Raw genomic sequence first — 26,511 nt, 5'->3', positions numbered from 1 at the left:
ATGTCTGACACGTAAGAGACATAGTTTGTAGGAGAAATGTACTCACTTAGGTAAAGAATCTCTTCACAATGTTTTTTCTAACTGCAGTCAACTTGGAGAAGACAGAATTTTATGGGGGGGGGCAGTCAGAGTGCATTGTATTTCCTCCTTCCTCTCCCTGTAATGGGACAGAGGAGCTCTGAGGGTGGGGAAAGGTGGTCATGCTCAAGACATCAGATGACTGCTACTACTAGAAAATGTAGAGCTAAGATGTGAGAAAGTTATACATTTTAAATTCCCCAGTGAGGGCTGGTCAGGTTCAGTCTTCAGTTAAAAATGGGGTACAAAGACTTATGAGCAAAACAAACCAGAAATACAGAGACATGCTGTGTTCCAGTAGAACGATCCCATGAAGATGCTTGTGGGACAGAGGAAAGGTGCCCAGGAATGGGGGAGAACCTCATGTCCCGGGTCAGCTCGACATACACTAACTACTTCAGGGACTCTTGGTCTCCAGAGAAGAAGGTCATCTTGACTCCCCATGCAGACTTTCTGGGTTGGCACGAGGAAGTAGAGAATGGGGAGGAAGCAAGACTGTCAGGTCAGTTCTTGCTCTCGCACAAAGTCAAATGGCAGAGCAAGAGTCATTTACAAAGGCTGGACTAGATTCTCACCAAGGTCCTTCCAGCCTGAAGTTCAACAAGTTGGCTATGCTGATGACCTAAAAAGATGCAGTGTTGACCAACTGTGGTATGATCACATTTTAGGAAAACCTTGACCAAGATGTGACTTGGAGCAACTACTCTAGTTTTCTAGATGTCCTCCGGTCAACAAATATGGATCGAAAACCTAGTGTGCATCAGGCACTGTGGTAGGCACTAAACATGTGGTAAACAAGCCGGCATGGACCCTGGCCTCAGAAAGTTCATTTCAGTACAATTCACTTCCCTTGTTGTCAACATATAAAAGTTCTTCCATGTCTAAAAACCCTGAAATGTGATGATTCAGTTTGAACTCCAAAATGACATGGCCCTCAAGATTTCCTCTGCAATTTCGTATTTTAAAAAATTCCCTTTGAACATAGCAGAACCACAGAACCAATTTTAGCTGTAAAATAATCCCTTATTCAATTTAAGATGTCTGCATTTGAATATTTCAACTATATTTCTTTATCTTAGCTCTTATCATTGAAAACTACTTCAGTGGCTCTTGTTGGGGTATTTGCATTACAAAACTGAGAATGGGATTTGGAATAAATCTGAGCTGCCTCCATCACGTAGTAACTGTGTGTCCTGTGACCAAGTCATTTAATCTCTCTGAGCTGCATTATTTTGCCACTAAGCAAATTTTTACTTAGGTCAACCAGGTACCCACTCCAGTGCCCAACATTATAGATATAGCAATGGACAAGAAAGTTGGATGAACTTCATTTAAACCTTCTCACCTATAAATTAGAATTATAATAATCATTCAGATTCCTCTTAGCTCACAGGCTAAGGATCAATACAATGTTCAGTATCAATAATACCTCTTTCTAGGGGCTCCTGGGTGGCTCAGTGGGTTAAGCCTCTGCCTTTGGCTCAGGTCATGATCTCAGGGTCCTGGGATCAAGCCCTGCATCAGGCTCCCTGCTCAGCAGGGACCTGCTTCCACCTCTCTCTCTGCCTGCCTCCCTGCCTACTTGTGATCTCTGTCTTGTCAAATAAGTAAATAAAATCTTAAAAAAAAAAGCCAAATTAAAAACAAGAACAACAACAAAACAAAACAAACAAACAAAAAAACCCCCACCTCTTTCTATAGGCACCTGCATGCACTGTTGGCAGAAATGTAATTGGTGAAGCCACTCTGGGAAACAGTATAGAGGTTCCTCAAAACACTAAAAATAGAAGTACCATATGATTCAATAGTTCCACTTCTGGTTTTTCACCTGAAGCAAACAAAAACACTAATTCAAAAAGATCTAGGCAACCCTATGTTTATTGCAACATTATTTATAGCGGCCAAGATATGGAATTCCATATTTACAATGGAATATTACTCAGCAATAAAAAAGAATGCCACCTGCCTTTAGCAACAACATGATAGACCTAGAGAATACTACACTAAGTGAAATAAGTCAGACAGAAAATGACAAGAACCATAGTACTTCACTTATATGTGGAATCCAAAACACAAAGGAATAAACAACAATACCAAAAAAGGGAAACAAACTCATAAATATTGAGAACTAGTGGTTTCCTGAGGAGATGGGGATGCAGTGATGGACAAAATAGGTGAAGGGAATCAAGAGGTACAAAGTTCCAGTTATAAAATGGACAAGTTACAGGGATGAAAAATACAGCATAAGGAATATAATCAATAATGCAGTAATAACTCTGTACAGCAAAAGATGGTAACTATCCTTATGGTGAGCATATCATAACATTTATAATTGTTGAATCACTGGGTTTTACACCTAAAATTAATATAATATTATATGTCAACTATACTTTAATTAGAAATTTTAGGGGTGCCTGGGTGACTCAGTCAGCTGAGCACCTGACTCTTGATTTCGGCTCAGGTTGTGATCTCAGGGTCATGAGACTGAGCCGCATATTAAACTCCATGCTCCGCTCGCAGTATGCCTGAGATCCTCTCTCTCTCTCTCTCTCTCTCTCTCTCTTTCTGCCCCTCCGCCTGCTCATACTCTCTCTAAATAAATTTAAAAAATCTTTTAAAAAAATTTAGATAAAAAAAATACCTCTTTCTAAACATAAGATTTAATTATATCTGTTTAAATGTTAATGGTGTTCATAGTTCCTATTATGAAAGCTTTTCAGAAAAGAGAAAGGAAAATCATTTTAGAAATAATAAATTTCTTTTTTTAAGGTTTTACTATTATTCCATTTATAATGCAGTGTAATATTAGTTTCATTTGTACAATATAGTGATTCAACACTTCCATACAACACCTAGTGCTCGTCAGGATAAGTGCACTCCCTCATCCCCATCACCTATTTAACCCATCCTGCCACCCACCTTCCCTCTGGTAACCATCTGTTTGCTCTCTATACTGAACAGTCTGTTTTATGGTTTGCCTTTCAAGTTGTTATTTAAATTCTAGTTAGTTAACATGTAGTGTAATATTGGTTTCAAGAACAGAAATTAGTGATTCATCACTTACACAGAACACCCAGTGCTGATCACAAGTGCCCTCCTTAATATCCATCCAGCCCACTGCCTGCCCACCTCTCTTCTATTAATCCTCAGTATGTTCGCTATAGTTAAGAGTCTTTGATGGTTTGCCTCCCTCTCTCTTTCTTTCCCCCTTCCATATGTTCATCTGTTTTGGTTCTTAAATTCCACATATGAGTGAGATCATGTGACTTATTGACTTATTTTGCTTAGTGAAATACACTCTAGTTCTGTCCACATCATTGCAAATGGTAAGATTTCATTCTTTTGGATGGCCGAGTAATATTCCATTGTACATGTATAGACCACCTCTTCTTTATCCATTCATCATTCAATAGATACTTGGGCTCTTTCCATAATTTGGATATTGTTGATGATGCTGTTATAAGCATCAGGGTGCAGATGCCCCTTCAAATCAGTACTTTTGTATCTTTTGGGTAAATACCGATAGTGCAATTGCTGGGTTATAAGGTGGAAGCTCTATTTTTAACTCTTTGGGGCACCTCCATACTGTTTTCCAGAGGGGCTGCACCAGCTTGCATTCCTACCAACCGTGTAAGAGGGTTCACCTTTCTCTGCATCCTCGCCAACATCTGTTGTTTCCTGACTTGTTAATTTTAGCCATTCCGGCAGGTGTGAAGTACTATCTCATCGTGGTTTTGACTTGTATTTCCCTGATGATGAGTGATGTTGAGCATCTTTTCATGTGTCTGTTGGCCATCTGGATGTTTTCTTTGGAAAAATGCCTATTCATGTCTTCTATCCATTTCTTAACTGGATTATTTGGGGTTTTTTGGGTGTTAAGTTTGATACCTTCTTGATAGACTCTGGATATTAACCATTTATCAGACATGTCATTTGCAGATATCTTCTCTCATTCTTAGGTTGCCTTTTAGTTTTGTTGACTGTTTCCTCTGCTGTGCAGAAGCTTTTTATCTTGATAGAGCCCCAAAAGTTCATTTTTGCTTTTGTTTCCCTTGCTCCCCAGGATGAGTCTAATGAGAAATTGCTACTGCAGATGTCACAGGCATTGCTGCCCATGTTCTGCTCTATGATTTTGATGGTTTCCTGTCTCACATTTAGATCTTTCACCCATTTCTTCATATATTTGTCTCACCCAGCAAGTGTTCTCTGTGACTCTACAGACTGAGGGCTCACAGTATGACCTACTCCCATTTTTTCTGACAGCATCTGACCATCAATAACTGCTACAAATTCAAGACCGAGATGATCGCATCTTTCTAACAGCATCTGAGAAAGCTAAAAATATTAATGTTTGTGTGTCATCTTACCTTCAGTGCATAATCAGCTGACTCTAAAACGGAGTTTCATGTTTGTACCTAAACAGTTAGCAATTTTAACAGTGCAATGAAATGACAGACTAAATATAAAAAGACCAAAAAAATGTGAACTGGTTCACAAATAGATTGCGTAAGTGTCCTTGTCCATGAAAACATCTAAAATTGAAAACAACCAAATGAAATCCATTAAATAAAATACTCTCTGCTTCTTACTCCCAGTATAAACTCCAAAACATAGAGAAGTCCAGTACCTAAAACCTCAGGGTTTTCCAGGGCACCTGGGTGGCTCAATCAGATAAGCATTTGGGCTCTGGTCATGATCGCAGGGTCTTGAGATCAAGCCCTGTGCTGGGCTCCATGCTCAGCACAGAGCCTGCTTTAAGATTTCCTCTCTCCCTTTGCCCCCAACCCCAGTTTGCTCTCGCTCTCTCTCTCTCTCTAAAATAAATAAAAACCCTAAGAGTTTTCCTATTTTTAAAGTAAAATTGGGGAGAATGAAATTACTTGGAAACTAAAAGCATTTCACTCTCTAGAGGGGATCAATCAATAAGTCTTTATTTTATTTCCTACTCCATTCCTAGAACAGTGGAGATACCATGAGAGCTATCAACACAGAGAAACAAGCAGCCATCTATATAACAATGTCATTAGAAATCCAACATACTTTTATGTATTAAAACCCATTCCAATGTAAGCAAACAATAAGATGATTGTTTTGACCACAGGAGCATTTTCTATACCAAGTACTATAAGCCTTTGTTTATATTCTGCAACAAGCAATCATTTTATATTAATATCCCAACTCGGTGCATTTAGGGGGAAAAAGAGTGTAATACCTATAATTTTTGTCACATAGTATTTATAGACCTCATTCCTGGTGTTAATTTCTGTGTCAATAATGGCTGTTAAGAGACAGACGCTTGGGGCACCTGGGTGGCTCAGTGGGTTAAGCCTCTGCCTTTGGTTCAGGTCATGATCTCAGGGTCCTCGGATGGAGCCCCACGTCAGGCTCTCTGCTCAGCAGGGAGCCTGCTTCCTCCTCTCTCTCTACCTGCCTCTCTGACTACTTGTGATCTCTCTCTCTGTCAAATAAATAAATAAAATCTTAAAAAAAAGAGAGAGAGAGAGAGAGACAGATACTAATTCTGGCTAATTTAGGACAAACTGGATTTCACTGAAAGGATATAGACGGTCTTACAAATTCAAGAGAAGTTTGAAGACGGAAGCTTAGAAAACACAGGAAGTGTACTTCTGGGAACCTGCTCCAGAGTCCAGGGATCAGGAGGCCGCCAGCAGCATTTAAAATTAAACAGGTGGGAGATTCCCAGAGACTTTCAAGAACTTGTGGATGATGAAGACCACAAGTTCTTGAAGTAGGCTAGAGAGCTTCTCAGAGCCATATAGTGATTCAGTGAGTACAAATTTTGGTTGTTTTGTAATAGATTTGTATTCTTAAAAAAGGAGAAGGGGGGGCTGACAAAGTAAAAGCATTCCAATGGCCAATGACCAAATATGCACTGAACTGAGAATTTCAACTAAAAGTTTGAACACATACAGATTCACACACAGATTTAAAGCCTTAACTGCCAGGAGACTAGGTGAAGTGTCTGAATGGGTCACGTGGTGTTCTTTGTCCACCTGATAAACAACTTCCATCCAGAAGACATGGAAATGAAGGAAAAGAGTAGGTTACTCCTTCTGGCTTCGCTCAGTTCCTAGATTCGGTCCCGAGACCAAGAGTAAGAATGAACAGATGTGGGAAGAGACTTCCAGGTAAGTGATTAAAGTGCCAATCAGCTGAGTAGTAACAGATTTCTAGAGACACGAAGAAGCTTGAATACACAAGCACAGACGAGGAGCTACTTAATGTGTGATAAAAGGAAGAAAGCCTTATATCACAGGATAAGGAGGAATTAAAGAATAATAGGACTTTATGCCTATAACACTATTTGGAAATTCATAGTAGCTGACAGAGGGTGGGATAAAGATTTTAAAAAAGGAGGGGAGGGAAATAATGCCAGCATTTCACCTTTGGTTAAAACAGCAATACATAGTCTTGATATGGGTTTTACCAAAATATGGGCTTTTGGCAAAACTGCACAGAGAACAACCATTAGTCTACAGCTGCGTATATGTTCTTAATGTCATATTCTGTATCAGTGGAACAAATAATAGGCATCCATGAGGGGACAAAATAATTAGAAAACAAATAGTTTAGGGCTCTTTATGGTGAATCAAGTCTTTATCCCTGATCAAAAAATCAGAATGTTTCTAAACTTAGCTTCCTACTATAAAATACAAGTCTTTCAAAAAAGGTACAGAAAAGTAATGAACACCAAAGTTTCTCAAAATCAATTTATAAATTTGCAAAATACTCATCTCTCATTTGGAAGAATGTCATCAGTTTCTGAAGGTAGGTGTCCCTAAATACAACTATGCACAAACCACACACACACACACACACACACACAACTCTCTCTCTCTCTCTTTGATATATAATTAAGGGTTGGCAAACTTTTTCTATAAAATACCAGATAACAAAGACTTTTGGTTTGGGAAACCATACAGGCTCATTTGTAATTACTTAACTCTGTTGTTATAGCACAAAAGCAGCCACAGACAATACACAAATGAAAGGACATGGCTAGGGGCGCCTGGGTGGCTCAGTGGGTTAAGGCCTCTGCCTTCAGCTCAGGTCATGATCTCAGGATCCTGGGATCGAGCCCTGCATCAGGCACTCTGCTCCTCAGGGAGCCTGTTTCCTACTCTCTCTCTGCCTGCCTTTCTGCCTACTTGCAATCTCTGGCTGTCAAATAAATAAATAAAATCTTTAAAAAAAAAAAAAAAAGAAAGAAAGAAAGGATATGGCTATGTTCCAATAAAACTTTATTTCCAGCAGTGGGCCAGATATGCCCCACCAGCCATAGTTTTGCTTATTCCCAATACACATGTTTGATTTTTAATATATCACTTAATAATTCATGTTTTCAACATCATGAATAAATATGTACACTCTCATTTCATAATAGTAGAAAACGTGCTTTCAGAATGTTAACTTTGAGCCATGTTGATGTGATTACTATTACTGATAGTAATAACAACAACTAACAATGAATGTTCCTTACACGCTAGGCCTTAATCTAAGAACTCTACAGGCATGTTACTTCAAAGACCCAATTTTTCTTACCATTTTTTAGAAATGGAAACAGAACTTTAAATTGATTTAGTCAATAAGAGCAACTACTTAGAGCCCAGGATCTCCTGAGACAGTCGATTTATTCAAGAACCCAGGCCAAGACTGCATAACCTCCTATAAATATTCCTTATCCCCTCCTCTGCTAAAGCAAGTCTTGTCTTAGGATACTTGAAAATTCTAGCATTATGCCTGCATATCCTCTATTACCAGAGAAAATCTTTATACTCATTCTGTCTTGAATCCAAGATTCCCCAAACCCTTCTATTTTCTTCTAATCCGAAAATCAATACCTAAACTCTGGAACCCATTTTCCACCAATCTCAAGGTCTAGTGTGAAAAAATAAGTTACAGTCATAAAATTATTGTCTAATCCATTCCTACAAATGAAGCAAGGGAGCTTGGACTAAATGTTCAGGATTTTTTTTCCTATTTCAACTTCCACTCTGAAAAACAGTGAATCAAAGGCTCTATATTAGGGTCTAAGGTAAGGACCTATAGTTGACTAAGTAAAAGTTAATTTTAGCTCTAAACAGAAATTGAGCAATACCTTGAAAAAGTCTCAATCTACAATGTCCCAAATAATATTTGGAACATTTAAAAATGTTTCTTGCATGAGATTCTGCTGCCTAATCAATTCCTTATGTGTAAAACATAAGCTTAGGGATGTGCATTTTCTAGAATTTCAAAACATAGAAAAGCAGCAATAAATAAGTTTCCTTCTACAGACTAAAAGATGACCAGCTATATTCACCTTCCAGAACTTCCTTTTCTGGTTAATAAACAATCCACAAGCGAGGTTTATTTATTCTTATCTTATGATAAAACACACAGAAGTCAATCTGACATATTTCATCAATATGTTTCCTGATAATTAGGCACACAGTGTAGTGGAAAGTAGTTAATTATTCACACAACTGAGCCAGGCTTTTTGTATCTTTAAGTATTTCTTCATTACTTTTCAAAGGGATTAATATTGCTATTCATCATTTTCATGTATGTAGTTGCTATAATTCTTTTTTTAATTTGATTTTATTTTTTCAGTGTTCCAAGATTCATTGTTTATGCACCACACCGAGTGCTCCATGCAATACGTGCCCTCCTTAATACCCACCACCAGGCTCACCCAACCTCCCACCTCTCTCCCCTCCCAAACCCTCAGTTTGTTTCTCAGAGTCCGCAGTCTCTCATGGTTTGTCTCCCCCTCCAATTTCCCCCAACTCCCTTCTCCTCTCTATCTCCCCATGTCCTCCGTGTTATTCCTTATGCTCCACAAGTAAGTGAAACCATATGATAATTGACCTCTCTGCTTGACTTATTTCTCTCAGCATAATCTCTTCCAGTCTGGTCCATGTGGATACAAAAGTTGGGTATTCATCCTTTCTGATGGAGGCATAATACTCCATTGTGTACATGAACCATATCTTCTTTATCCATTCATTTGTTGAAGGGCATCTTGGCTCTTTCCACAGTTTGGCAACTGCGGCCACTGCTGGTGTGAACATTGGGGTACAGGTGGTCCTTCTTTTCACTACATCTGTATCATTGGGGTAAATACCCAGCAGTGCAATTGCAGGGTCATAGGGTAGCTCGATTTTTAACTTCTTAAGGAATCTCCACACTGTTTCCCGAAGTGGCTGCACCAACTTGCTATAATCCTTATAGCATATGAAAATTTCATTTTTACTCAACACAGACACAAACATTCTGAGACAAGTCAAATTTCCAAGGTCCAGGCAGTACACCTACAACAGCTGGGGCATTCTCTGAATCTGAACTCCAGGCTCCAATGACTTGGGATTGAGTCTAGCTGTTTCCTCCACCTGCAAACTCTAAGAGCATGGCTTTTGATGGAGCTCTGTGGTGTTGCAAAGCCCAGCTCTTCTGTTTGGCTGATAACTTTTGACCCTGGACAAGTTTCTTACTTTGTAAGCCTGTGTGCCCCCATCTCGAACATGGGACTAATGATACCTACTCAAGGATTAAATGACACAATTCATATACAGTGCTTACCACACTATTTGGCACACAGTTGGGTTCCATAAAGACTGGTTATTATTGTAATGACTGTTATTATTTATTGAGAAGGCTAAAAGAAAATCAAACCAACACCAAACCAACGAATATCACAGTAAATAGTGCAGTAATAAAGCTTACACTCTGCTGCTGAAGGATGATTTGTCCACCTACCTTGGCAGAAGGAAAACGGATGGAAGCTCAGTGGTGAGCAATTAAAGAGAGTCAGAGGTTAGAAGGTGTAACCTAGCTTCATCTGTGAACCGAACACCCTAAACCTTTACCTTATAAGATAAAGTAACATTCAAAGTCCTGGTTTCCAAACTTCAGAGTAAGTCAAAATGCACCTGCAGCATTAAAATACACTATGCCTCTTCCTGGAGTTTATGCATTAAGTTCTGGACCTAAGATTAAACAAGTTCACAATATGAGAAGGTCATGCAGCAAAGGGATAGGGTCCATCCTACGGAATAGAAACAGACTGCACGCCAGGCAGCTTCAGCTCATGGCCAACTTTTGGTAGGACAATAAGGAATGGAGGACCGTATCCCTCCTTGCTGACCCTTTTCCATGTACGGGTCCCTAGGAAAAGTGTCCTTAATCCACGCCATGAAACATGGTATTCACCTTCACCTCACACTGCCCCCCCCCACACACACACAAGAGGGATAAAACCAGAAAGTGCTGTGGAGGCCTTGATGGAAGTCTGTAAACTATGATGGAAAGACTCAAACCAAGAGGGGCAGCCATCTTGTGTCACTGGAAGAAGTTTGGCAATGAGAGTTGGACTTTCCCTTTAGAAGGTGTCATCTTTTGCTGACACCTCCCATTCCTTTTTTTTTTTTTAAGATTTTATTTATTTGATAGATAGAGATCACAAGTAGGCAGAGAGGCAGGCAGAGAGAGAGGAAGGGAAGCAGGCTCCTGCTGAGCAGAGAGCCTGATGTGGGGCTCGAGACACCTCCCATTCCTAAAGGTCTGAAGGGGAAAGGAAGATAGGTCTGCAGTCAATCACCCTGACCCCTTCTCCAGGAGAATTATCAAACTTGGACATAGGGACTCTTGGAAAAGAAAACACCTGCCCCTATGAGAAACACACACTTTGCATTAACAATCCTTCTGCCACGCGAGGCATGCGAGGTCGTACAGATGAGATGTGATTGTCAAGGACTCAGGGCCTGATACTATAAAAAGTCTGCATTCTTGGTTTTAAGTGACTGACTGAATTTTTCTTTTCTTTCTTTTTTTTTAAGATTTAATTTAAACCTAAAATAAATCTTAAAATCCGGAGTAGACGGAGAGGGAGAAGCAGACCCCCCACTGAGCAGGGAGTCCAGTGTGGGGCTCAATCCCAGGACCCTAAGATCATGACCTGAGCCAAAATCCAGAGTTGGCTGCTTACCAACTCAGCCACCCAGGTGCCCCTCACTCAATTTTCAAATGTAACCTTTGAACAAGTATCTGAACAGACTACAGTATAATTTTAAATAAGTGTCTCTTTGCTACAGGTTGTACTAGAATCCCCATGAAGACCCAGCTCTCAGAACTCCTCAGACAATGCAATTAAAGAACTGTTGCTATGCCCCACCACGAATAGCATTGTTTACTACAAAGCCAAACCAATTCTCACGTTAGAGGGGGATGTTCCTTTAAGGACCACTAGGCTAAATTTTATAATGAAATTTTGTTTCACATAAGCTACCAACAAAGACTGCAATGATCTCCCCAGATGTATCTGAGATTCCATAAGCACGAGTGCTGTGCTGATGGAGGCTTCCTCCCACCCACCCTGCCCCAGCCACACGTTTAGAAGCTCATGAAGAACACATTGCATCTTGGCTACTGGAAGTTTCCTCTGGCAGAAGCAAGAGGGTCAACAGAGGAGCACTGATGAAGCAGAGGAACTCCAGACTGTGGAAGATGTTCTCAATCACAAGAATTGAGGGAAAGGAGACCCTGAAGAAGTCACTACCACTCTCCCAAGGACCCTCTGAAGGCCTGGCTTCAGCCAGGAAGTCTTAGCATATAGATGGTAGTGGTCCAAAAAAGAATCAGACACGTCCAAGATAAGCCCCCAAATTCTCACAGTTTTCAGACTCCTCCCTGGGTAAACATTCTTCCAGAACTGCTGACAAATAGCCAAACCAACTTCCTCTCTTCAGGGTTCCCCTTCTGGAAAGGAGATTATCTCGCAACAAAATCTCCACCCAAAATGGAGCTAACAGGAAGACAGCTGAAGAGATTCCCTCTGGTTAATTAACCACGTAAATACTGAAATCATTCTGTCCCGGAATAAATGAAACGGCTCAACAAATCCTGCTGCCTTGGAATAGTGGTTGGTAAGGAATTCCCGCCCCTGACTGCTACACCTTTTGCTTGACAGATGTAATTGCAAGTTACAGTGATGTCCCCGGTAATCAGACTCTTCCCTTCTTGGCTTAATGCCCTCATTGGTGCAAAGTCAGCAAATGGCAAACGTGTAGACAAATGTGTTGGCTCCAAGCCCAGGTTCTTAGATTTCATGGATGTTTCTTGATGGGTTTAACTGGAGCCGCTCTCTTTGGTAGTGAATGCGGGTGTAAGAAAAACCACGTTTTTGATATCACAGTTTTCTTTTTTTTTTTTTTTATCAGCACTTGAGTACAGAAGCTTTGCTACATTTGTGCATATGCCAACCGTTCTGAAGAATAAAAGGCTAAATTCATACTATATTGTCTGAGAATCGTACCACTTTTATTTGGATTTATTCCTATTAATTATCTTTATGGTAAGATGTAGTAAGGAAATCAATGCCAAAGTCACTATTGTAAGGTCAACACAACGTACACTGAAATATAAGCTCAAACCACATTAATAGTGGAGAAAAACCTGCCTGATTGATAATCAAAGCTAACTCCCCTTTCCAATTTATGGAGAACAGAGGGGGAAATTGGCAAAACATACTGAACATGGGACATAAAAGACCTTTCTTAGTTGAGATAGGTAAGTAAAAAAAATGTTTCGCACCTTTTCAAAAAAATATCTACATCTTCATGATCACCACAACAACTTTGCTTAAACAAAGCAAGGACTTTTAGATGGCCTTGGCTTTCTCTGGATGGAGGGGTGCCTTGGAAAATCATCAAAATCCAACAGATACAGAAATAATTCTTTGTGATTTGACCTTGAACCAGTTGCATTCCAGCCAGATGTTGAGAATTCGATTTTACTTCTATTACCAAGAAGTATTAGAGGCATATATTCCAATCAGAGGTGGTGAGGGGTAGGAGATGAGGGAGAAAGCATCTGGCAGCTGAAGAGGTGACCATCATGCTGGGGTGGTTTACAGGGGAAATTATGTTGAAAGCCATAGAGTTCAAGATGTACCAATGTCTCCTAACCTTTCTTATGCTGTGTCTTTCTTGTGGCTTTCCTGTGGACACTTTCTTCTTTTCTGCATAAGCTCCCCACTATGGACTCTGAGTTATTTCTCTCAAAGTCTTGGTTTAATGTACTCTGCTCAAAAATTTTTCACTGATCTCTCATGGACCCCAAATTACCTTTTGTTGAGGACATTGTGCTGATCTCCCCAACATTCAATGAACCCTTCTCCAAAGTACAACAGCTGTAATCCCTCCTCTTCCCCAAGGTGACCTACAGCAGGCAGGATAAAGGCATCTTCCTTACCACAGTATTACAGATGGTTAAGCCCAAAACTACCTGTAAAGAGCTTTGCTTTGCTGTAATATCTTGTGAATCTATGAGTTAAGATGGTCCCAAAACATCAAAGCTCAAGACTTCTGCTGATCATTGATGGCAACCAACTCTGTCTCTATCTCTTCAGTCTTCATTTGTTCAGAAAACAAATAGTGAATATTAGTAAATTGCATGTTGAAGGTTATAGGGGAAATATATTATAGTCTGCAACTCACTCCCAAGTAGACAAGAATAATAAATTGGATGGAAGGAGGGATAGAAAAACAGTTATGTAATAAAGCAAACATGATAAAATGTTCATTGTGGAATCTAAGTGGTAGGTGTAAGGTATTCACTGTAAAATTCTTTTAACTTTTCTGTATGTTTGTAATGTTTCATAATAAACCGTTGGAGGAAAAAGCTCTTGTTCTTTACACGTGGATGTCCTTAAAATGCTTTGTGATATCTCTCAGCTCTTGTAAGTACAGTAAAGTGTTCTTCATCATGGCAGCCAAGGTCTGATCATACCCTCCCATGATGGCTTAGGTTCTACCCATTATTCTGTTTGACAATCAGAGTCTGTGACCTAGTTGCTAACAAAATAAATTCTAACAAATGTGAAGGAAAAGGAAGCGTGGTTATGCATTAGATCATACTGCCTTATAACCTCATCTCTAAAACTGCTTTTCATTGTCAGTCCTTAAGAAGGAAAACAGTATAATAAGTGGGAGCTTCGGTAAAGCCCTGCTTTAATCTACCTTATCACAGCTTAACTGAACACAAAATAAGGGGCATTCTATGGTTCAGTGTAAGACATATTCATACCACCACAGGGACTAACTTCTTGCTTTTTGCCATGAATATATTCTGTGAAAGTCACTTTCATTCATGGAAAAGTTAGAGAATAAAAAGTTAAGTAGAACTTTGAGAACTACTCAGTGAAAAGAAGATCCAAGTTGATTTAATTCTTCTTTCCTCCCAAGGAAGAGGAAAGGAAGCAGGAATGACTTATAACCCAAGTAATTCACACTTTGCTGCATTCACTGGATGTGCCTAGAAATAGCGAGCATATCTTTTAAGAGGATCGATCGCACGGCAGATAGCAAACTGACCCAGGATACCCAAAAGAAATATGTGCTAAACTCTTCTTTAATGTGAAAAAAGTACAATCCTTTCTTAACATACTTGCCCAGTAAATTTGCACTTTCATATATTCTTCTAGGAAGGGTAAGAGAATGGTTGCTCTTAGACCCGCACATAATTATGCATCTCTCTACTACCCCCTCCCAATCCTCCCTGCTCTTTCTGTCAAAACAACACTCGCGGCATATTCTTCCCAAAATCTCACAGCTTGTTAGAAAATGGCCAAGCTTCACACGTAATAAAATGCAGTGGTGCACCTAACCCTGATGAAAAAAGGATAGCATGAAATGAGACCTTCTCTTTTCTTGAAAGAATGTTCATCAGAATGCTCGATTGTTTCTTATACCTGATGTCAAGATCAGAGGAGCTGCTATGCTGGGACTTGTCCTCTGACTGTTGCCTGATCTGCCCACAATGTCCCCTGCTCAGCTCTCCAGAGCAGAAATCATTCCACCACCCCAAGCCGATCCTGTCCGAGCTGGATGATCTACATGAGGCCGAGATCTAGGTGGGTGCTGGGCCACAGCTCGCCTCCATAAAAGGAATCTCTGGACAAATATCAGAATCAGAAACGGGTAGGAACAAGTATTCAGGGAGACCGTATTGTCAGCATTAAAACTCATAAGCAAACCATCCCCACCACCACCAGAAGCACCAGGAGCAGCTGAGGGATAAGGGTGGGCAGATCTGAGCCTCTCTGATGACACTCGCGGCTGACTACCTCCTCCTACCTTCTGTGCAGCTGCCATCGGCTCCCCTGAGCGGGCGGCCCTGGCATTTGTCCCCTCTTGCCACACCCTAGCAACAGCTGTTTGTCTGTAAACTGCAGACACAAAAGAGGATCTTGTCCCACCCTCCCGGATGTGTTTTCATCTCGTCTCTCCTATCCAACCTTAGAAGTATTGTAAAATCTACAAAAAAAGTGATTCTTTATGCACAGCCACATAAGTCAGGGTTCTCTCTTGGAGCCATCCCAGCCAGACCCGATGAACATAGATCCCACAGCCCCTGATGGCCACCAGGGACAGCTGCTTGCAAGCATGCCGTCTGGCCCGCGAAGCCCTCTGCCCCCATGCTGTCTCCACTGTTGTCCCCCCCAAGTACATAATAATCCACGAAAACCAGTCACTGACATGAGCTTTCTTCCAAGTATGGGTCAGGCTGATAAATATTGGAAGAAGGATCTTGATCTTCGCTCTAGAGTCCACCACTCCTGGGGACAAGGAGAGGAGCATAAAGAAGACTGATGACCTACTGTGTAGAAAGAGGGTTGACCATTGTTTCGTCTGTCTTTTCCTAGTTACTGACCTCATAGAAACCAACACTTAAGAGCCACCCCTTAATAAAGGCCCCTTAAGGGAACCCTCCTACACTGTTGGTGGGAATGCAAGCTGGTGCAGCCACCCTGGAAAACAGCATGGAGGTTCCTCAAAAGTTGAGAACTGAGCTACCCTATGACCCAGCAATCGCACCACATATTTACTTTAAAGATACAAATGTAGTGATCCGAAGGGGCATGTGCACCCAAATGTTTATAGCAGCAATGTCCACAATAGCCAAACTATGGAAAGAACCTAGATGTCCATCAACAGACGAATGGATAAAGAAGATGTGGTTTATATATACAATGGAATACTATGCAGCCATCAAAAGCAAGGAAATCTTGCCATTTGCAATGACATGGATGGAACTAGAGGGTATTATGCTGAGTGAAATAAGTCAATCAGAGAAAGAAAATTATATGATCTCTCTGATATGCTGAATTTGAGAGGCAGGGTGGGGGGATATGGGGGGTGGGGAAGGGAAAAATGAAACAAGATGGGACCGGGGAGGGAGACAAACCATAAGAGACTCTTTTTTTTTTTAATTTATTTATTTGACAGGCAGAGATCACAAGTAGGCAGAGAAGCAGGCAGAGAGAGAGGAGGAAGCAGCTCCCTGCTGAGCAGAGAGCCCGGCGCGGGGCTCGATCCCAGGACCCTGGGATCATGACCCGAGCCGAAGGCAGAGGCCCTAACTCACTGAGCCACCCAGGCGCCCCCCATAAGAGACTCTTAATCTCACAAAACAAACTGAGAGTTGCTGAGGGGTGGTGGGGATAGGGATAGAATGGCTGGGTCATGGACATTAGGGAGGGTATGTGCTATGGTGAGTGCTGTGAAATGTGTAAGCCTGATGATTCACAGACCTGTACCCATGGGGCAAATAATACATTATATGTTGGGGCGCCTGGGTGGCTCAGTGGTTTAAGCCTCTGCCTTCAGCTCAGGTCATGATCCCAGGGTCCTGGGATCGAGCCCCACATTGGGCTCTCTGTTCAGTGGGGGAGCCTGCTTCCCCCTCTCTCTCTGCCTGCCTCTCTGCCTACTTGTGATCTCTCTCTATCAAATAAATAAATAAAAATCTTTAAAAAAAATAAAAATAATAATACATTATATGTTAATAAAAATAGTTTTTTAAAAAAAGGAAAAAAAGAATAAAGCCCCCTTAGTAAACGCCCCTTAATATATACCTAGTGAGTTCCCGATAAAATGAATACTGGAAACAACAGGAGAGGAGAACAATCTTCCTCCTGCTTACATTCTCTTCTTTTGAGAGGTATTTAACTTATTTGCAGGTTTATTAATTCTGAGAGATGGGAGCCGTGACTTCACTATGAGCATCGGCCTTTGAGAAAACACAAATATATTACTCGTTCACAACGAACACCCTAGCATTTCAGAAAAGGATTTACATGAGAATACATCCAAACGGGTATAAAATATTTCCACAATCATTTAGGGAGGGCTTACTAAATGTCATCTATTTGCATGATGCTTTTTGCGCAACGTGACAAAGTATTTCCAGTGCTCTCTGCTGGTAAGAAATGAGTCATTACCAAGGGTCTGCTTTGTACCAGGGTTCTGCTCCCTACGCTCACATCCTTATTGTGAGGCAGAAAAGATGTTCACAGGAATAGAGTCTGTATGTTGGAAGAGCCCCTGATTCAAAGGCATTTAACGCTCTACACTAAGCTTTTCTGCATTGACTACAAATACAGTGACTCTATTTCCTATAGCACCTCCCCGCTTTTCTTTAACCAAATAGGCAGTGATTTCCTGACTCGAGGATATCTCTGCTATTGAGAAGAACAAAAGCGTTCTCCTTGTATTATTTTATCTATTTTATTTTATTAATTTATTTTATTTTTAAAATATAACTAAACATTTTTTCATTATGTATTATTTATTATATATTTTATTTATTATATATTTTATTTATATATTATATTTATATAAATATACAATGTATGTTACATATAAATATCTATTTATCTATTTATTTATATTTATTATATATTTTATTATTTATTTATATTTTATTTCATTTATTTTATTATTAACTGAAATCTAGTAGTAGCTTCTAGGTGGTGGTTTCCTGTTATTTCCTTAGTTACAGTGTCTAGTAGAGTAAGTAAAGCTTCCATATTAATGGCTTCCAAGAGGGGCTACCCCCTAAGACAATCTCCATGTCAAATGTAAAATTCCTTAAGTTCAAAATGCAAGGAAATAAACTATTTCTCCTTTTTCTCTTCTGCATGCTCTAAATTTCTTATCTCCTGTTTACTTTATTTGTAGCTTGGTTTTTGGTTCAATGAGCTGATTCTTACCTTTTACCTGCATGCTGCATTAGCATTTGCAAATTTGGGAAATCAATTCAATATTTGTTGAACGTGTTTTTATGAAAAAAGCAATAGCAAGTCTGTAAGAGTCTGGAAAGGCAGTCTGTTATAGCAAAAAGGCAAATACATCAAACAATTTGAAAGAACTACAGTTTCCTACAATGCAGCTAAAACTCATCGCCTAATAAATTGCTTGTGAGGAACCCGCTTTAGTGATTGTATGAGATTGTTGTAATTCGCATATTTAGTCTCGGTAGATGAGCATAACTGGAATGCTTGAAATGTTTTCTCTCTTAATTAAGCATCCCTCATTACCTTCTTAATTCTCCTCCCCACTCCACTTCCATCCCCACAGCTGGCAAAATTGTGAACTGCAATTTATCTTCCCATTAAATTATTACAAATTCAGAATGAGTGGAGTCCAAATTAAGTTTTCAAAACCACATGGCAAGCGATTTAATAGTGGAGGAAGTGACCATTCTATCTTGTCAAAACATAAACACTTCCAGAAATGAATTGGATTTTTCCCAACAGAATGGAAAAAATCCTTTGTCTACTTTTTTGTTTGCAAAAAGATGTCACACTAGAATGTGATAAATCTTATACAGGAATCCATTTCTTGTTTGTCTTATCATTACGTTTTGTAACCCTCTAAATTGCTTAGCTGATGACACATTAAACTGTAGTCTAGCATCCTGCCTAAGTGCAGGGACTTCGGCTCTACCACTTTATGGCTGGATAACCTATGGCCAGTAGTTTAAATGTTCTGTTCCTCAGTTTCTTCATCTATAAAATGGGGTGATAAGCATATCTTCTACAAGGAGTCGTTATGTGGATTAAAGATAGACATACATATATATAAAAATATAAATATAGGCTTATATATTTATAAGCGTATATTTATATTTTTATATATTAAAAATAAAAATATAGGGGCACCTGGGTGGCTCAGTGGGTTAAAACCTCTGCCTTCAGCTCAAGTTATGATCCCAGGACCCTGGGATCGAGCCCCGCATGGAGCTCTCTGCTCAGCAGGGAGCCTGCTTCCTCCTCTCTCTCTGCCTGCCTCTCTGCCTACTTGTAATCTCTGTCAAATAAATAAATAAAACATTTAAAATATATATCTATGTATATGTTATATAAATATATATTAAAGTCATATATATGTATATATGTATACATACACTCATGCATATATCTCTTTGGCAGGTAATAAATGTCATATAAGTGACTCTTATTGTTATTATTACCATGCCTACAATCAACACAAAGAGAACAGTGAAACCCAACACAAACTTATTGTTACAACACTCTATCAAAAACCACTTTTAGGGGTGCCTGGGTGGCTCAGTGGGTTAAGCCGCTGCCTTCGGCTCGGGTCATGATCTCAGGGTCCTGGGATCAAGCCCCGTATCGGGCTCTCTGCTCAGCGGGGAGCCTGCTTCCTCCTCTCTCTCTGCCTGCCTCTCCGTCTGCTTGTGATCTCTCTCTGTCAAATAAATAAAATAATAAGCGACTGCCTTCAGCTCAGGTCATGATCCCAGAGTCCAGAGACTGGGTCCTGCATCGGGCTCCCAGCTCCATGGGGAGTCTGTTTCTCCCTCTGGTCTTCTCCCCCTCATGCTCTCTCTCTCTCTCTCAAATAAATAAATAAAATCTTTAAAACAAACAAACAAACAAACAAAAAAGAACCCCACTTTCGTGGAAAGTATCTTTGGGATTATCTTAGAGAAGAAACATGACATGCATTTGGGGTGTCTTAATTAGAGTGTCATAGTTACAAGTGCACAGCAAATTTCAAGATCAAAGACATACATAGAGCACATAAAAATAACCAATGACTTGAAAATTCATAATATGAAATTCCCTCCATGAATTATTTATATGTGGTTATGTTAAAATGAGGAATGTTCTGAGATTTTCTCAACTACTCATGGCACCTTTTCTGTTCTGTATCAAGAATGATACTATAGGGGCGCCTGAGTGGCTCAGTGGGTTACGCCTCTGCCTTCTGCCCAGGTCATGATCTCAGGGTCCTGGGATGGAGCCCCGCATCGGGCTCTCTGGTCAGCAGGGAGCCTGCTTCCCCCCCTCTCTCTGCCTGCTGCCCTGCCTACTTGTGATCTCTCTCCCTCTGTCAAATAAATAAATAAATAATCTTTTTAAAAAAGAATAATACTACAAAAATATATATGTAAATTATAGGTTCCATTTGGTGTGGTAATAATGTGTTACTGAGTTAGTGATAAATATCATTGCATTCTTTGGCCAATCAAAAAAGCAAAAGTTTATATTAAAACTTCTAATATTTTGTCTTTATCACTCTGTAATAAAATGTGTCATCCAAATCCATCCATTGTTGTAATGCTTTTGTTGAGATGTAAGTCACATACCACATAATTCGTCCATTTAATGATTATGATGTGATGATTTTAAGTACATCCCCAGAGTTATGAAATCATAACCACAAACAAGTTTATCACATTTTCATCATCCCCAAAAGGAACTCTATACCCATTAGTACTCACTCTCCGTTCTCCTTCCCCACGGCCGCCGGCAGCCGCTCTCTGTCTCTATGGATCTGTCTCTTAGGGACATTTCAGAAAAGTGGAGTCATATGATATCTGGCCTCTTGTTTCTGCTTTCACTCACAGCATATTTTCTTTTTTAAAATTTATTTTTTAAGATTTTATTTATGCACTAGGGAGAGAGACACGGGGAGAGGGAGAGAGAGAGAGAGAGAGAGAGAGTGTGTGAGCAGGTGGGGAGAAGTGACTCCCTGATGTAGGACTTGATCCCAGGACTTGGAGATCATGACCTGAGTTGAAGGCAGACGCTGAACCATCTGAGCCGCCCGGGCACCCCTGCTCTCAGCATGTTTTCAAGGTTCATCCATGTTGTAGCATGACTCCCTACTGTATTTCTTTTTATGCCAAATAATAATCCATTGCATGGATATTTATCCATCCACCAGCATATGGACACCTGAGCTGTTGTTTCTAGCTATTATGAATAATGCTGCTGTGAACACTTGTGCATAAATTTTTGTGTGGACATATGTTATCATTTCTTTTGACTGTGTACCTAGAAGTAAAACTGCTGGCCCATATGTTACCTCTATGTTTTACCGCTGAGTAAATGCCAGACTGTTTTCCAAAGTGACTGCATCGTTTTACCGTCCACCAGCTGTGTATAAAGGCTCCAACTTCTCCACAACTTTGTGAACATTGGTTATGATCTATCTCTTTCACTGCAGACATCATGTCAGTATAGAATGGTATCCAAATGCTTTTTTAAGATGCAAAACCATAAAGATACACTGGGCAAGGAAGTAAAATCTTTTATGAAAAGGGAAAGAATGATGAGATTAGGAAAAGGAACCCACAGTCAGGCTGGAAAAGGAAGCAGGAGATGTTTCTAAGTTTGCTACTTAATTTCATGTCCTTATGCAACCAACTGCCCTTCAGAGTGTCAGGACTGTGGAGCCAGGCCTCAATTTCACACCTGGAGCTTACAAAAACCATAACAATAACTAAATCTTGGTTTATTTTACAGAGTTCCCTCCCATATTCTAGCCCATTTGATCCAACATCACAAATCTTATGTGGAAGGATATTATCAATTCCCATTCTGCTGGTAAGAGCACTGAGGCCCAGAGAGGCTGACTTGACCAAGGAAGAATGGTTAAAACCTACGTACACACGTGTGTTTCATTAGTAAATATTATTGTGTTTAATATATAGCATTAAAAAATGCATTTATTTATATAAATATGTTATTTATTATATAATTATATATAGCATATATTATATGCAATATTATGTATATATTGTATACACGATATACATGTTTTATTTATATATATATATATATATATATATATGGCATTAAATAAATAAAACGCACAGAGTTGAACCTGGAAGCCAAATTTTTTTATTTCAAATCTCAATCCTTGGTGTCCTGGTTCCTTACCACGTTCATTTGCCTTATCTCTGATCACCAAGAAAGCAGTGGGAAACCAAGAGAGGACAAAGGGAATTGTGTGTGAAGCAGTTAGAGGCAGGTGACCTTACATCACAAAGTCCTCCCAGTCAGACTATGGGAAAGCAGCTAAGGATGCAAGGACACATTGTGACAGGGACAGCGTGGACAGATGCCTTCCCACCTGTTCATGAGAGGCTCTTCCAGTAACCAAGAAGCCAGGGCACACTTAAATTCCTAAATTCTGAATATTTCATCTGTATATTTAATCACACGTGCTCGTCAAATATTTATTGAATAATAACTATGCGCTAGACACAATGCTAACAGGATTGGGATCTTAAAAAGCAATGATTTCAATTTTGTAAAGTAAAATTAAGGCGTGAACATTTTCTAAGGCCTTCACATGGAACATCTCATTTAATCCTCACAACACTCTTGCAAGAGATGTGGAAACGGGCCCAGAGAGTGAATCAGTAAATTGACCCCAAAGTGATAGAACTATGAAATGTGGAGGCAGAATAAGAAACCAGGCAGCCTGATTCTATACCCTGTGTTCCTAACCGCCACCCAGTCTTCCTGCCAGATCTCACTTGGCTGGAAGTCCCATATGGTGACGCACAGAGACCAGTAATACTGATTAATTCCAGCAACCATTATTCAATGCTCATTAATACAGAAGCTCAAGGGCACATTCCCACAACAACCCTATGAAGTACTTATCTGCATTTCCATTTTATGGATGAAGAAACAAAGGCTCAGAGAAGTGAGTTAATTTGTCCAACATCAGAGAACTATGCTAGCTAACCGGACATGGTGCTTCCTTCTATACCTGGCACTCTTCCTCTAAGCACTAACTCATCTAATCCTCATAACAACACTGAGTTAAGTTCCACTGTTGCCCAGCAATCTTAGTTAAGTAACTTGTTCAAGGTCCCACACTAGTAAGTAGCAAACCCAAGGTTTACTCTAAAAGTCAGTGTTGAAAACAACCAAATGGTGACTTGGCTACAAAGTGGCTGAGCAGAAATTCAAACCCAGGTCTGCCTCCAGGGAAGGAGCCTTCTCTCTTAACCACAAGCTAAGCATGGCCCCTCAATCCTACCTTAGTACAGAGGGTTGCTGGGGAAAAGGAGAGTAACCCCTGCTCTGGAGATCCCCACAGAAAGGGCATTTAAGCTGCCTCCTGAAGGAGAAAGTGCTTCCTGGCCAAAGAGAGGCACCATCCAATTTTGTTATTTTAGAAGAAATGAGGGGCACCTGGGTGGCACAGTCGGTTAATTGTCGGACTCTTGGCTCAGGTCCTGCTCTCTGGGTGGTGAGATCCAAGCCCTCCTCGATTGAGTCTCAGCAAGGAGTCTGTTTAAGTTTCTCTCCCTCTCTTCCTTCCCCCTACCCCTTTTAAAATAAAAAAATAAATCTTACAAAAAAAAAAAAGTACCCGATGAGGACTTCGAAAAAGATGATACAGTAAGGAGGAGCAAATACATTATTAAGAAGTGACTGTTTCAGACTGAATCAGGAAAGCTTTTGATTTTTATTCAATTAGGAAATACTCTTGATGAAGGAAAAACGAGCTTTCATTCCCTTTAATTTTGACTCTACATTTAAAACTCATGGAGGGATTGAAGTGTGCAATTTGCCTTTTGTAACGTTAAACTCAACTAACTCTGACTTCCAATATTTACTTCCTCAATCTAACCGCTGCAAACTGGGTGGTTACTAAACCTTCATGGATCTTTGCAAAGATTCTCTCTCCTAAAGGTCCTGAAACACAGCATTTAGAAACCAAAAGGAGCCTGGAGATTCAGGCCAAGCATTAGAAGGAACAGGCGAGCGCCTCATGCCAGCTGGGCCAGGGACGGGCACTCGAGTTGTGGCTCAAACGCTTCAGAGCCAGGTTTTGTTTGTTTTTGTTTTTTTTTTCCTCCTTCTTCTCCTGGCAAACTGATTTATGACCCCTACGACCGGCAGCTGCAGAACCGGTCAGACCGTGGAAGCACATTACTCAAACATGATTCCAAGAAGGACCAGGATGGGATGCCAATGGTAAGGGGGTATGGGGGAGGGATCTGGGGCTCACTGCCTGTCCCGGGTGCGGCGAGACCGTCAATTCCTAATTCTCGCCGCAGCCGGGAGCCCATGGACTCTGCTCTCCCAAATGTGCGCGCTCGGGAAGCTGGCACAGCAGCGGGGCATCCGGACAAGGTGCCTCCACGCCCCCTCGCGGACGCGACTGATGACCGACCCGGCCGTGCCAATTTCGCGGTAGGCAGCTTTTCAGAACCTGGGGTTTAGCCCCCCACAACACGCCGTCAAGGCAGTCCCAGCGATCGGCCTCATTTCACAGACAGATGAGAACGCCGAGGGTCAGAGGAGTGAAGCAGGACTTGCCGACGGAAAGGAAAACCTCAAGTCAATAGTTGGGTTGGCCCTTCCATCTAGGAGCCCAGGGGCTGGGGCTGGAGGCGGCATGGGGCGGCGCACCCACCCTCTCACTCTCTGGACGCACTCGGGGTCGCCTGGCAGCCAGGAGGCCTGGCAGCGCCAGGTGCCCGGGAAGAGGGAGCGCGCGTCTGCGGCGCGCGGGGCTGCAGCGGCGCGGCCGGGGCGCAGCGCGCAGCACCGGCTCCCGCGCGTCCCGGTCGGAGCCCCGTGCCGGTGCCGAGTCGCAGGGCGCCCGGCTTGCAGCCGCTAGGCAGGGGAGCCACGCCGACCGTCCCCGCGCCCGCAGCGGTCCCGGAACCCGCCGCGAGTCGCAGGGCACGAGCCACGCGCATGTGCGCGCGGGGCTGCTGCGGGCACAGGCTGGCAGTGCCACAGCGCGTCCACCCGCACTGCCCCACGCCTTACCGTAGCTGCTCCCCGGTGACCAGGACCTCAGCCATGCGCTCTAGCTCCCTTTGCTGCGCCCCACCACTCCCGCTGGTGCTGCTGTCGCTGCCACCGCTGCCGCCGCTGCCGCCGCTGCCTCCCTCCTCCATGGCCGGGCTGCTCCGCTACCACTGTCTTCCCTAGCCGCCCTGGGTCTGGGTGTTAAATCAGCCTGCCCCCACGGAGGCCTCTCCCGCCATCTTTGTTAGGGGCAGTCCCGTTGCTCAGACGCGATTGGCTGGAGAGGGAATCCCTGTGGGTAGGCTGAGGCGCTTGGCAAGTCCGCTCCAGGAACTCCGGCTCCGGGCGGCGGCTGGAGCCCCTCGTGGTCGGGGGCGGGGCCAAGGGAGGAAAATATAAACATCTGGGCGGGGCTCCGGCTCCGCGGAGAGTGTGCTGGTGGAGGTTAGGTAGGTGACCTCTCCAGGCGTTACCCGCAGAGCCCATGCTGTGGGACCCTGGGGACAGGCCAGGAGGTTCTACACCAGTGTGAAGGTATTTTTATTATACTGACTCTGCTCCAAATGGCCAGAGTAAAAACAAGAACAAAATAGCTGAATAATGAACAATGAAGGATATAGGGATATACACGTCGCTGCAGGGATTGGTGAAATTAGGCGTTGTTCTCGTCCCAGCCCTCTTCACCAAAGACAGTTTACTTACCTTATAGCGTAGTCAATAAAGAACGCTGGCCTGGGAATCAGACCTGGGATCCAGCTCCCACCTATAATTTCTTACCAAAACGTGCTTAATCCTCAGTTTCTTCCTTTACAAAATAAAAATAACTGTGGATACCACTGGTTGACATCTACCCTGCATGAAAGATGCGCGTGGCTCGTGCCTTGCGACTCTGCAAGGTGATAAATGCAAGAAGAATCAAGCCCACACATTCCGGCTGCAGAGTTGCGTTCTTAAAAGACTGCTTCTTAAAATGGGGGCTATTATGGGGTTTTTTCCTCCCTTATGGGGAAGATGAAAGGAACTTTGACTAATACCAAATGAATGTTCTGTTATTCTGTCTCATTCAGGGTGAGAGCTTGGTATACAGGAAAACAGAGTAATGCGAATGGCAGAGGTCATTATAGTAAAGGGATATCTGTCTGTCGACATTTTATGCAGCTTTTTATGATTTTTGCATATATAGAAATCTCTGCACCTTCACAAGTAAATGTAATTTTTTTTTTTTAGTGAATACTATATGGAACGACATGAAAATGAGAGGGCTGTTGAAAAGCAAATTATCTTCAAATAATCTTCTTTGTGTATTCTATACCCATTATACTATTCTAAAGTATTTATACTCACTATCCTTCTGGTTTATTGCATTTTGTTATTCTGTTTTCTTGTCATTTATTTTTAAAAAGTTCACTGTAGCCTTTTCCAGTAGTCTACAAGATCATTACCTAACTTAAAATTTACAATTCATCAAGCATTTATTCTGTGCTTCACATGGTGCTAAGCACTTTGTTTATTTTATTTACTTTGCCCTCACAAAAACCCTGATATTTGTGTAT

The 26,511-nt window shown here is 41.5% G+C and overlaps 1 protein-coding gene across 2 annotated transcripts in view; it reads right to left on the bottom strand.

Moving 5' to 3' along the window:
- DEPTOR (DEP domain containing MTOR interacting protein) overlaps window positions 1-25,305 on the bottom strand; it is a 131,767-nt gene extending 106,462 nt beyond the window's left edge. For both annotated transcript variants that reach the window (XM_032316931.1, XM_032316930.1), the window contains exon 1: window positions 24,977-25,305. In XM_032316931.1, coding sequence (XP_032172822.1) covers window positions 24,977-25,107 — 131 coding nt within the window. In that variant the 5' untranslated portion in view covers window positions 25,108-25,305. The remainder of the gene's footprint in view (window positions 1-24,976) is intronic.
- Window positions 25,306-26,511: the final 1,206 nt, after the last annotated feature.

The sequence above is a fragment of the Mustela erminea genome, chromosome 16 (genome assembly GCF_009829155.1).
Source record: "Mustela erminea isolate mMusErm1 chromosome 16, mMusErm1.Pri, whole genome shotgun sequence".
NCBI classification, from domain to species: domain Eukaryota; kingdom Metazoa; phylum Chordata; class Mammalia; order Carnivora; family Mustelidae; genus Mustela; species Mustela erminea.
Note: the sequence above shows the minus strand (reverse complement) of the source record. Positions and strands in the feature narration are given on the sequence as shown.